This window comes from Perna viridis, chromosome 8 (assembly GCF_037379345.1).
Source record: "Perna viridis isolate PV_CMFRI_1.1 ecotype Kerala chromosome 8, ASM3737934v1, whole genome shotgun sequence".
NCBI lineage: Eukaryota > Metazoa > Mollusca > Bivalvia > Mytilida > Mytilidae > Perna > Perna viridis.
In genome coordinates, this window is record NC_142452.1 from 24,498,966 (window position 1) to 24,512,913 (window position 13,948).

General features: G+C 33.2%; 1 protein-coding gene across 1 annotated transcript; it reads left to right on the top strand.

Moving 5' to 3' along the window:
* The first annotated feature begins 40 nt into the window (after nucleotides 1–40).
* On the top strand, nucleotides 41–7,968 carry LOC148609933 (uncharacterized). The gene is made up of 4 exons (XM_088541531.1): nucleotides 41–159; nucleotides 1,398–1,493; nucleotides 5,677–6,012; nucleotides 6,377–7,968. Exons 2-4 carry the CDS (start codon nucleotides 1,439–1,441, stop codon nucleotides 6,481–6,483), a joined length of 498 nt encoding a protein of 165 aa, XP_088397657.1. The 5' UTR covers nucleotides 41–159; nucleotides 1,398–1,438; the 3' UTR covers nucleotides 6,484–7,968.
* Nucleotides 7,969–13,948: the final 5,980 nt, after the last annotated feature.

Genomic DNA, 13,948 nt, shown 5'->3' on the forward strand with positions numbered 1-13,948 from the left:
TGTTATGCATTCTGCGCTTTGCAAAATATAAAAGAATCCTACTAAACATAATAATGACAATTAAAAAACATTGTACACAGTGTATCGATCTTTTTGTGTTTTATATGTACGTCGAACCGAAAACTGATATATAAGTAATTTAGGATCAGACATATCAGGGTAAGTTTGTGCCTTAGTTTTCGTATAAATATTGATATTGTTGCAAAATAATGACGGTAGTTTGACAGTTTTGTTTTTGGTTTGGTTTAGTTTGTTTTTATTATTTGTTTTTGTTATTTTGCACTTGATAGGAATTGAGAGGAATTCTACTAACGTGTTTAACATTTTATTCCGTAAAACAATATTTGATCTATATATGAACAAAGCTTTGTTTTCGTTCCTTGACATTCATGTTTTTTAAAGAAGTAAACAGCTCTCATTGATCTACTCCAACATATTCAGACACGGATTTCAGATACAAATTTCAATGTGATCAAGCTTTCGTCGATTATAAAACTACAAAACATATTTACCTAGTGTCCCTATTACAAAAATACACCTCTAGACTGCTGATTTGTTCACTAACATTTCGTTATTTAGTGTTATGATTTTAAATTATGAATGTTATTTCTAGTTACTTTCTCCGGTTTTACTGTTAGTTATCGGAGGTGGCTGAGAAATTACTAATAGTATCAAGACTTATGCTCACATTCTGTAAAGAATCGATAGTTGAAAACCATTAATCTATCCTACTCTCTATCGGTCTGTCTGCCAAATAAAGTTTCACTGATGATGTATTGAATTTCTAAAATCCATAACAGTTAGACAATCGCGATGACTCATTCTTCCGTATTTTCATCCGTGGCAACATCCCTTCAGCATATGGGGAAAGAGTTTTCATGGCATTACTCATACGTTATTCCAGAGCTTGCCGAAACTACACTGTTTTTGTAACGTTCTAGATTTCTTACTATTTCTGGAATTTGGGTTATGTTGATATAAGATTAAAGTCATCACAGCTAACGTTGTATGTCGTAATATGAACTCGTGGATCTTTATAGTGTATCCCTCTGAGACCGATTTGTTTACCGCGTCAAAATTTTCGATTCCTCCGAACGTACCATTGTATAAGCAATTCAGCGGCTATTCCTAGAAAGCAGAGGACGCTACCCCTACAGGGTACTATTTTCCAGTCTTTCCTATTCTTCGTTGTGTATGTATATTTTACTTGTTGAGCCGTTATTATTTGATAGTATTCTTTCTGGTTACCATTAGAATACTTGTTTCCTAGATTTTCCTTGGTCATTTCTTTATGAAAATGAGTTATTGCATTGTTAAAACCTTATCATAATTTCAGAATGTAACACAGAGTATATCACAAATGTAAATGTAAGCATTATCTATCATTACGATTTTAGCAATGAATAAAACAGAACTCAAGTGAAACAAAATTGGTAGAATGGAACAAGAACAAAAAGTGTTCAGAATTTTGCTTCTTTCTATTGTTGTGTCTTGTAAGTATATTTCTATAAGATTTTCTTATGCTGCCATTCCTGAATATAAATATCAACATATACCAACGATTCAAGAAACTTTACTGTTCACATTGTGTTTTGCACTTGACTTTTTCTGTTATATTCAATTAAATGCAGTAATCTTTGCTACACATTAATGGTCGCTCTTTTTGAAAACGACTTGTTTGTTTTCTAAAAAGATTGTTTGACAAATTGCGAATAAAAAAAATACACGCACAGAAAAAAAAGCATACACTAAATATTTTCATAAAAAAGACAAGAAAAAGAAAAAGGGTAGAAGCTTAGCCAGAAGTACCAGTGCGGAAATTTATATTTTTTTATTAAACTACAAAGTTTAAAAAGTAGATACGGCTTTTTAGCTGACATCAAGTTCGAAAACTTGAAAGTATTGCAATAATTGAGATAATATCTTGGTAAAAACTGTTTGCGCTGCTCTGAGAAAGAGGAACATTCGAGAATATAATGATATTCATAACCTAATTTCTGGTTATTGCATAATACACAGTGTCTGTTTTCTCTTTCTATACCTTGCCATCTACCAGTTTCGATATGTAAAAAATGATTTGTAGTTCTGAATCTGCAGAATTTCTTAGCTTGAGAGAAATTTAGTATATTAAGACATTCTTCTAATTCAAATTTGGTTTTGAAAATGTTATAGTATAATACCTTTGGCGAGTCATTCATTGTTGATCGCCACTTTTGAACAAATTGATCAATCTGTCTCTGTTTGATTGCACATTTAACCATTCATTATTTAGAAAGTTTCTGTTTCCCAAATATTTGGATAACCATATTCGTTTAAGATTTCTTGAACATAAAGAACTAGACTGAGGGTAGTATTATCTTGATCAACCAGACTTCTCGCAAGTTTGTATACTATACATGAAATTTTGGAATGCTTACCGTCCACAAGTTTTGTCCAATCCAATATAAAATGAGTCGTGCTTTTATGTCAAATATAATCGGGAATCTACCGATCACTATATATCATATAATTTGGAGTAGACGTTTTTTAAGTTTAAAAGTGTTTTACAAAATTTTAGGTTATTTTTTTCCAAAATATCTGTTTTCCAAAGCCCCAGATCTCGCAACTATATAGTAAAATTGGTTTCACCATTTTATCAAATAAATCTATACTTTATATTTTAGTGTAGTTTATATTTCATTCCTATTTTAAGCACTCATACATTGTTTTTTGTGGCCTTGTCTGCTAAACTCTTTCTAGTAACATCAAAATTAAAAGTTTTTGTAAAAATGACTCAACCACTTTTGTTTTATCTACATTAACTGTCACTTTCCAGATACCACAGTAGTTTGAGAAGGAAATCATTTTTTTTTTCTCTTTTTTTGTAAATTTTCTGCAGATTCAGCAAATAATACGGTATCATATACATAGAGTAGAACAAACAGCTTCATGTATATAACTAGAAATGTTTTCTGAAGATACATAGTTTAGACCATTTATACTTTGGGACTGTAAAACATCTCCTAGATCATTTAAAAACATGGATAAAAGAAAAAGCGACAAATTCTCACCCTGTCTCACACCAGTTTCACAGCTAAAATGTCTGGTGTCATGTTTCTGAATGTAATACGTAATTTGATATTTGAATACATATTAAATATGACATAATACATTTTCCCTATTATGTGGTTCAAAAGTAGTTTATAAAAATGCCCGTTTCACCAAACTTTATTAATGGCCTTTTCGAAATCTATGATAGCGCAATAAAGTTTTTATGTTTTAGATTTAAAAATTTTAAACAAAATATGGATCTCGAAGATATTATCTACCGTGGAATATATTTGTCTGAAGCCTTTTCCTTTAAATTAAGAAACTTCGCGGTAAACAGCTTTCCGAGACAGCTTCCAATTGTGATAGGTCTATATTTTTTTCTCATTCTTATCACCTTTGTTTTCATATATTTGTTTAATCATCCCTATTAACCAACTATTAGGCCATATTTCTGTGTCAAACACAACATTGAAAAAGTTTTTTGTAAATACCAATAAAAATATCTGATGTATTTTTGATTTACTCGTTAGTATCTTATCATCATGCCTTACTATTCTTCAGGTTGTTAATACATTTAATGATCTTGTCTCTAGAAATGTAACCGTTTATATAAGCATTTGAAAATTCTAAAAGAACATTTTTGACAGTCGGTACCGAATGTTGGGCATCTTCTTCAGCAGAATTCAACTGTTTAAAAAAGTATTTATATCGATATTTGGTTGATTTTGTATTTTGTTTTTACCCAGAATTTTCCAAGAATGCCTTGGATCGGTATTAGGGGTATTTTGAATATCCTCTGTCACAGTTTCACAGTAATCTCTATACTTATCATCAAGAACTTTTTATGGAGTATTTCTACTTTGTTCATATTTGAACAATTTTAATCAGATTTATTTGATTTATAGTTACGTTTAAATTATCTAAAATTCTGTTTCGGAAATCTGCAATCTTGATCAAACAATGTTTTTTTTTTTATTTTTCATATTAGTACCATTGTTAATTTTATTCCTATCCCTTTTATTTTAAATTTCAAAAGTTTTGCCACAGAGTTAACAAGGAAACTATATAAATCTTCCAGGACAGAATTCATCATGTTTTTATCTAAATTTATTTCCTAACGAACACTTTCGAGTTTTTGTTCCAAATCGCGTACTTTGTCAACATCGATATCCGATTGGAAGTCAAGTGTTTTGTTGGATTCCCATGATTTAACCTTAATTTAATTATTATCTACGGTTTTAATGTTTTCTGTTGACATCACCTCTACATTAAAAGCTATGTGTAAGCAGCTGTGAACATCTGAGTAGAGCTTACTTGATTCAAGTATGTCAACATTTTCAAAAAAATTTCAACATTTTTAACTACTTATGGCATAATCTACGATACTAGTATTTCAACATGTAAATTTATCAAGCTCTCGATCATTTCCAGTTCTACCGTTTACGATAAAAATATCATTGCCCTTACAGAAATTAAGTAACAAATTGAGTAACGAATTTTTGCTTAGCGAGATTCTTTAAAATGAATTTATTTTTCATCGATCGGCACTATTAAGTCGGTTACTGATTGTTGCATCTTAAGAACTTCTGCAGTTAGCAATTTCTTTGACGTGACCGTTTTCCACGCTCCTCTACACGACGAAGGAGGAATGCTATTTCTGGACCTGGTATTTGATTTTTGTGTTGGATTTTAGGAGCAAAAATATCTTCAAGTTTTTCTAGTCTTGAATGGTTATGAATCATATTTCTTGTGTTGGATTTAACTTGTGTATAAACCTGATTAAATAAGTCACTAAATCCTTGTGCATTGTTTTCTAGTTCAGGGACTTTACTTTTCATGTTCGCTACTTGTTTTTTTTTAATTCCAGATACTCTTGATGGCACACACTTTAATGACTTTCTAAGTTCGCCTATTTTCTCATTCATCTTTTGTCCATTCCTTCCTCTCGTTTATCAATGTCAGTTACTATATTAAATATTAATTCTAGCATCTTTGAATCATTTCCATTACCAGATTCTACTAGTTTATAAATTTCCGCTATCAAAGCAGTTGTCTAGTTATTGTCAGACCCTATTATCCTTATGTTCCATCCCATAGTTAAGGACGAAGACATACTGTTTACATGTATTTTATGAATGAAGAGTTCATAATCTCATAAGGTCACGAGGTCATGTTTACTACTGCATGACAGTTAGGTCCAAAATCCAACTTATCGTAAATTGTTGTGAGCTGTTTTTGGCTTTAACTTCGAACCACAGGGCACAATGAAAAAAAGTCTGATTGAAGACTAAAAACACAAGAACGGGCACTTTGGTGGTCTAAGTTTAAGTATTGACTTAAAGTACGTATTGTTATTCACGTTTGCAAAGTTATGATCCAAAATCTACACTACATCTATCCTTAATCCACGAAAGTTTGTAGACAGTACCAATTCAACTCCATTTTGGTCTATATCATGTGATACAAAAAAAAACACTTTAAAAAGAAAGTGAATCAAAACGAATTATATACAGTGTATGTATTTGTCCATCTGTCAGCATTTTCTGTTCGCATATCAAAATTTCGATTTAAATAACCATTTAATGAATGAACTGACTCATGGTAGAACGGTAAATGAAAAAGAAAACTTTTTTATTTGTAATGCAGACACAAAGCAATGTTCCGATGGAGTCTGCTTAAGATGGAGCGTTTCAAAAGAAGAGCTGAATCTAATTTGCAAAGTTGGTAAATTAACTCATCGTATAAAGATATATGACCCTAAAGGAAACATGCAAGGCGACTGTTTACCACCGATTAATCAAAAGCACGAGCAGTGTGATTCATATTTTAAGAATGGGACTATCTGGCAAAATACTCGAACCAATGAAACGTATTATACTGTCCATGGAAACATTGACTATCATGTGAATGGTAATTGGACATGTAAGCATGGTACAGGTGTTGGTGAAGCCTATGTTGAAGTATCTGTCCTTAAAATTATAGGTAAATCCGTCCATATTATTTTTGATTTAGACACTTTGATATCCACAAAATCAGTAATCAATAAAAAATTAAACTAGATATTTATTTTAAATTACCACAATAATAATAAATTATATTTGTAGAACAGAATACTTAAACTTAAATCTTGATTTTCATTTGTCATCAGGAATCATTTTAGAGGCACTGCAACTAAGATACTTACAATGTAAAGTTTACTAGAAAAATAAATAACAAATACCGATTTACCAATAAAAAATAGGGATATCGCATAAGTTAAATTTTAAATGATATGTCGAATTGTTATTTTGAGTGTATAAATCTTGTTTTCAATTTCTTATTTTGAAATACATGTATTTTTATTCAGAGATCAGAAATATAACAAAAACTGAAAGCACTAAATCAACAGAAATGGATTACAAAGGTAACGGATTTCTTATGATTCTTTCAAGAACGTGGACGGTACTCGTTTGAATAAAACAATTGTAGGTTATTCCCCCAGTGATATTGTTTACACGAAATAGAGGAAACACATTTCTGTTCAGTAAGATACTCATTTTTAGATCTCCCATTATCCACTGCGCTCGAAAATTCAAAGTTGTCCGATTTTGATGAAAATCTAGGTTCTTTAAGACGATATATTTCTCAAGACAGAATGGGAGGTGACTTCTACACGTTTCGTGGAAACGTAAATTTTAACTATTTTTTTTATCGGTGAACATGTCCGCACGATTTCTCTAAAATTAATAGAGGGATTGGAACGAAATTTGCCATACCCCCCAGATGTGCACGCCGTAAACAAAAATTCTGAAGGAGGGGCGCTTTGGCAGAAAAAGGGGGATAGGTCATCATTTAGGACATTGAGATATCTAGGAAACCTAGGTGGCCAAGAATTGAAAATTGCCGTCATTTTAAAATGGCTACCATCCGAAATAAGGTGCCCTCTTCCGAAATAGTATAAACGTCATCAGAATTTTATAAAATTTTACATTTAGGCTTAAAATTGTATGCTAAATACATAATTTCGGTAATGTTTACCCATGGATCTTAATGCCACAAAAAAATTGAAAGAAGGGCGCTTCGGCCAAAAAGGGGGAAACGTCATAATATAGGACATTGTGATATCTCGTAAATTCATGTAGCCATCAACTTGACAATTGGTGTGGCGGTATAGTTTGATGATCTCTGTATTATCATACAAAATAAAGTGAATCGATATTTCATGTGTTGTCGCCCCGTGCAGGTTCGGGTGTCAAAATAATAGGCCTCCAGCAGCTTGTCGTGAAAGGCGACTAAATAGTGTTCAGAAACCTAGCCGGGGGCTAGGCGCACTGCCCACAAAGCAACTGGGTTGTGTGCCCCTGGTGGTGGAATGGGGTACCCCTGGCGTGTTACATGCTGGGGTTGTCAGGCTATAATACGGAAAACCTGACCGCAAACCATAGTGGTGCACCGTGTTTGGAAGGATGCCACGTTCCTCGTACGTTAAAGAACCCTGTTGTGGTATTGGATAGGATGAGGAACCTTTGCGCTCCGCCACAGGAGGCTAAATTGCCCGACCCTACCCATCCCTGCCTTTCATCTTGTGGTAATCAAAAATTGTCGACCCTATTATCCTTATGTTCCATCCCATTTTTTATTTTATGTTCATCTTATCATCCATTTCATGTTCATCGTCTGAATAAAGCTGAAATATTGCTGCTCGGACGTTAAACCCCAACAATCAATCAATCAATCAATCATGTATTGCCATGGAAACAAAAAAAAACGAAAAATTTGGTCGATTTTTGTGATTTTCCAGATGTTTTTTTCTTTATAAACCGGTGAACTGACTACAGCAGAAATTACAAAGACTAATTTTTATAAATATTTATTATAGAAATACCTGTGGAAAAAGAAATTGAATATTAGGTTCAAAATTATCTATTGATTTGTTAGGAATGAGTACTGACATGTACGATATTTGACATTTTTAAACTAAAATAACAATTCATGGTTTTATAAAATGAAATCATTTCATTTCAATAATTTGATATTTTACCTATATCACGTAAATTGTGTGTCATACTCTCTTACTGTTGCCAGATGTATACTTTTAATCGCAACTTTCCTACTTTCACTATGCTGTCAGCCATATATATGTGTGAATTCTAGTAACTTCGGCACCTGGTCAAATCGGTACCTGGTCAAATCGACCCCAGATATAGTCAGTTCGGCACCTGGTCAAATTGGGACCTGGTTAAATTGGTACCTACGCTAGTAAAATCTGCACCTGTTTTTCACTGGTCTTATATGATTGATTAAAAGTACCAAATCTATGTTGTAACAATTTTAATATATGTAAAAAAGACTGAAAAATAAACAAATTGGGACATCATATTTTTATCTTTTCTCGGAAAACCACTTGGCCCATAATACCAAATTTAGCAGGAATATTTAAAGGTCTCTGAGCTTCTGGTGTTATTATTTTAAGAAGGGATAGCAACTATTGTATAACCTGTGGGAGTGACGAGTCTGTAAAATTATGGAAAATACAGAGAGAAATATTTGTTGAATGAATACACTGAATTCTGGACTTTGGTTATTTAATTTAATGTTTTTTGGCTGTCAGGAAATTTCAGAACATATAAGTGCAGAGAATCTCAGAGTAATGGCGAATAACTCGCAGGGTATTTCTTAGAAGCTGCCATACCAACATGTACGCTTTCCAAATTTGAATGTACCATAACAGTGCACATTGAAAGGTTAATATCAATTATATAGATAAAATAGTTTAAGTTATAATAAGAAAATATAATAAAAAAGTGTTCAATTCATCAAAATTTTATGTTATTTTAGTTTAATATTATATGCAGATTTCAAAATTTTGTGTTCTGGGTCAATGCCGGGAAGGGGACTTCAGTGACATGCTTGCAAGCACAACTTAAAACTTGTTATTATAATTAAGTCGCCGACCACAAAGTTTTACTGTGTTTCATATTATGTCGCCGCGACATATTGTTATTGTACTGTTTCTAATTATTATTATTATTATTATTATTATTATTATTATTATTATTATTTTTCTTCCAATGATTTTTGTCCGGAGTTTTTAGAGAGCATCACTGAAGGATGAATTAGAACTTGGTATGGAGGTAGATGGTATTGAGAAGGGGTGCACCAGAACTTTTGGCGAAAAAAATGGCTACCGTTTCCATGGAAACGTGAAAAGTTCATAATCTAGGACATTGCAATATCTCAGAAACATAAGTGGCTAGAAACTTGAAATTTTAGTATGGTGGTAGAACTTAATGTGCCTAATAGATTTAAGCAAAAAAAAGTGATTCGATATATTGTCAGTTACCATGGCGACGAAAAAACCGAAAATTTCATGGATACCAAAATTCACTTTATACACACCTATAACTTTATTATTTAGAAGGCAATTTTAATGAAACTTTGTTGTATACTGCGTCTCATTAATATCTCGGATTTCGCATAAAATTTTTGGCCGATGTGCGATTATTATTATTATTATTATTATTATTATTATTATTATCATATACTTCTGCACATAAAGATTTCCTGGCGATTTCTCGGAGACCGTTTATTCGATTCATACCAAACTTGGCTGAAGAATCAAACATGCTCAGGGGGTGTGCAAGCCACTTCTGGAATTTCAAAATGGATGCCGATTTCAAAATGGCCGCCAAAACAAAACTCGAAAAAATGAAAAAAAAATCTATAAAACCATTGGAACTCATTAGATGTATGAAAATAACTCAGAATGCTGTTCTAGACTTGCTGACATCATAGGCTTAAAAAAATTTCTAGAATGCCGTCATTTTTTTCAAAATGGCTGCCAAAATCCGCAAAATTTCAATGAAAATATATAACTAGAGTACACATGACATTCTAAATTCAATGGCGGCTTCAGATTTTATCTTAAAGCCGCCATTTTTTTTCAAAATGGCCGCCGAAATCGGCACAATTTAAACTTTGTTGGATTTCAATGAAAATTGATATCTAAGGCAAAGATTGCATTCTAAATCTAATGGCGGCTTCAGAATTTGACTAAATCCGACCATTTGCCGGTTTTGGCGACTTTTGTGGTTTGCTTGCAAACACAGTATTACTTGTTATTATTATTATACTTCTTCTGCACGTAAAGATGTTTTGGCGATTTCTTGGAGACCGTCCATTCGATTCATACCTAACTTTGCTAAAAAAAATCAAGCATTCTCAGAGGGTGTGCAAGCCACTTCTGGAACGTCAAAATGGCTACCGATTTCAAAATCGCTGCCAAAAAAAACCCCGGAAAATAAAATAAAATTCTATAAAATTAGTGCAACTCATTAGATGTATGAAAATAACTCAGAACAGTGTTCAAGACTTGCTGACATCATAGGCATTAAAAAAAAATTCTAGAGTGCCGCCATTTTTGTTCAAAATGGCTGCCAAAATGGGCAGAATTTCAACATTGCTCGATTTCAATGAAAATCGATATCAAGGGTAAACATGACATTTTAAATGCGATGGCGGTTTCACATTCTGTCTAAAAGCCGCCATTGCCGCAAAATCGGCAAAATGTCAACATTTTGGGATTTCAATGAAAATTGATTTCTAGGGTAGACATTGTATTCTAAATTCAATGGCGGCTTCATAATTCGACTACTTGCCGGTTTTGGCGAATTTTGTGTTTTGCTTGCAAACATAGCATCACTTGTTATTATTATATTAATTCTCCTGTCTTAAAAATTGTCGAAAGTATCCGCCCTGTTTCTCAAAAGTGGTTGGTCCGATTGAGATTAAACTCCTCAGGAAGTTAGAACTACTCTTTGAAGACTGCAGAACTGCCGCCATTTTTTCAAAATGGTTGCCGGACTGGACGTACCCATTTTTTTTTACACAGGAAATTAGAACATCATATATCTCGAAAACTGCTGATCAGAATTTGACGAATCTTGGTATATATATTAAGCTCTTTAGTCTAGACAAAATCACAGAAAAAAATTGCGTGGGTCTCGGCCGCCATTTTCAAAGTGGCCGCCAACGCAGTCGAAAATTCAAATTTTGTCCGATTTCGATGAAAATTGATATCTAGGTCTTCTGAGCCGTCCCAATTAATAATTTCTGCTCAATGCAAAATTGGAGCTGCGTGTTGGCCGACATTTTTAAAATGGCCGCCACCGCGGTCGAAAATTAAAAGTTGTCCGATTGTGATGAGAATTGATATCTATGTTGTTCAAGACGCCCCGATTAAGAATCTGCAGCTCAATCGATCATTTGAACTGCATATCGACCGCCATTTTCAAAATGGCCACCACCGCGATGAAATTTGAAAGTTATTCGATTTCGACGAAATTTGTATCCAGGTTCTTTACACTGCCTCGTTTAATAATAAGCAGTTCATCTAACGATATATTTCTCAATACACATATAAGGAAACGGGAGGCGACTTCTACACGTTTCGTGGAAACGTTAATTTTAATTATTATTATTATTATTATTTTAATTCTCCTGTCATAAAAATTGTTGAAAGTATTCGCCATTTTTCTCAATAGTTTGATTGAGATGAAACTTTTTAAGATGTTAGAACCACTCTTCAAGGATGCTGAATCTCAAAAAAAAAAATTTTTCAGCTGCCGCCATTTTTTTAAAATGGCCGCCGGACTAAAAGTACCCATTTTTTTGGAATATCTTCCGGAAATTGGAACATCGATATGTCTCGAAAACCGCTGATCAGAATTTGACGAAACTTGATGTATACATTAAGCTCAATAGTCCAAACAAAATCACGAAAAAAAAATCGCATGCGCCTCGGCCACTATTTTCAAAATGGCCGCCAAATTGGTCGAAAATTCAAATTTGTCAGATTTTGATAAAAATTAACGTCTAGGTTTTTTGAGTTGTTCTGATTGATAACCTGTGGCTCAATTGGCATTTGGAACTACGTATCAGCTGCCATTTTCAAAATGGCCACCACTGCGGTCAAACATTTTCATTTTGTCCGATTTTGATGAAAATTGATATCTAGGTTCTTTAAGTCGTACCGATTTAGAATCTGAGGCTCAATTGGAAATTTGAGCTACGTATCGACCTATATGTTCAAAATGGCGGCTACCGCGGTCAACCTTTTTCGGTTTCCACGTTTTTTACGCTGCCTCGATTAATAATAAGCAGTTCAATTGACAATATTTTCCTCAAAAGACAGATCAGGAATTGGGAGACGACTTCTACACGTTTCGTGGAAACGTAAATTTATCATCCCAAAAAGGTGACTTGGTATTTCATGTTTTGCCATAGTAACGAAAAAAACAAAAAATTGGTCAGTTTTAGTGATTTTCCAGATGTTTTTCTTTAAGTATAATTGAATTCATACTGTAATATACCGTTGAACTGACAACAGAGGAAATAACAACAACTAATTTTATAAATATGTATTATAGAAAAACCTGTTGAAAAGAAAGTGAATATTAGGTTCAAAATTATCTATTGATTTGTTAGGGGTGAGTTCTCATATGTACGATATTTGCCATTGTCTATAAAATGAAATCATTACATTTAAATATCTTGATAATCTACATATATCACATAAATTGTTTGTCATACTCTCTTACTGTTGCGAAATGTGTACTTTTCAATCGCAACTTTCCTACTTTCTCTTTGCTGTCAGCCATGCTGTTTGTGTGAATTCTAGTCACTTCGGCACCTGGTTACATCGGCACAAGATAGAATCACTTCGGGACCTTGTTAAATCGGCACCTGTTTTTCACTGGTCTTATATGATTGATTAAAAATACAAAATCTATGTTGTAACAATGTTGTTAATATATGTATATTATCTTCTTCTCGGAAAACCACTTGGCCCATAAGACCAAATTTAGCAGCAATAGTGAAACGCCTCTGAGCTTCTGGTATTATTTTCTTAAGAGGGGATAGCAACTATTGTATTACTTGTGGAGTGATGAGTTTACAGATGTGCACGCCACAAAAAAAATTGAAAAGAGGGATGTTTTGGCGGAAAAGGGGGATATATCATAATATAGGATAACGAATAAACAAAAGGTGATTTTTCAGATGTCTTTCGTTAATTAAGAAAATTTGCATTTATATATATATATATCACAAAATCCAGTCGAACTTTTTAATAGACTGATCAAAGCTTGGTTAAGTGCATACTTTGAAATATCCAAGATGGCTGCCATTCAAAATAAAGTGCCCCAATTAAGAAAAGTATTGAATTCATCGAAATTTTATGTCATTTTAGCTTAATATTATATGCAGATTTCAAAATGTTGGGCTCTGAGACTATTTGGGGAACGTGAAGGAACCTCTGTGACTTGCTTGCATGCACAACTTAAAACTTGTTATTATTTTATTTCTCCTGTCATCAAATTTGTTGAAAGTTTCCGCCCTTTTTCTCAGAAGTGGCTTGTCTGATTGTTATGAAAATTTTCAAGAAGTTAGAACTACTCTTTGAAAGATGCAGAACATCAATAAACATTTTCAGCTGCATCCGATTTTGTCAAAATGGCCGCCGGATTAAAGTACCCATCTTTTTACACCGGAAAATGGAATGTCAAATATCTCATGAACTTATATATATTAAGCTTAATGCTCCAAACAAAATCACATAAAAAATAGCGTTCGTCTCGGTCGCCATTTCCAAAATGGCCACCACTGCGGTCAAAAATTTTAATTTGTCCGAGTTTTATGAAAATTGATATCTAGGTTTTTTACGTCGTACCGATTGATTATCTACGGCTCAATTGGTAATCGGAGCTATGTATTGGCTGCCATTTTAAAATAATTCAAACAAAATCCCGAAAAATAATCACGTGCGTCTCGGTCGCCATTTTCAAAATGGTCCTCAACGCGGTAAAAAATTCAAAGGTCCTATTTTGACGAAAATTTATATCTGGATATTTTTTTTAAGCGGTCCCAATTATTAATCTGC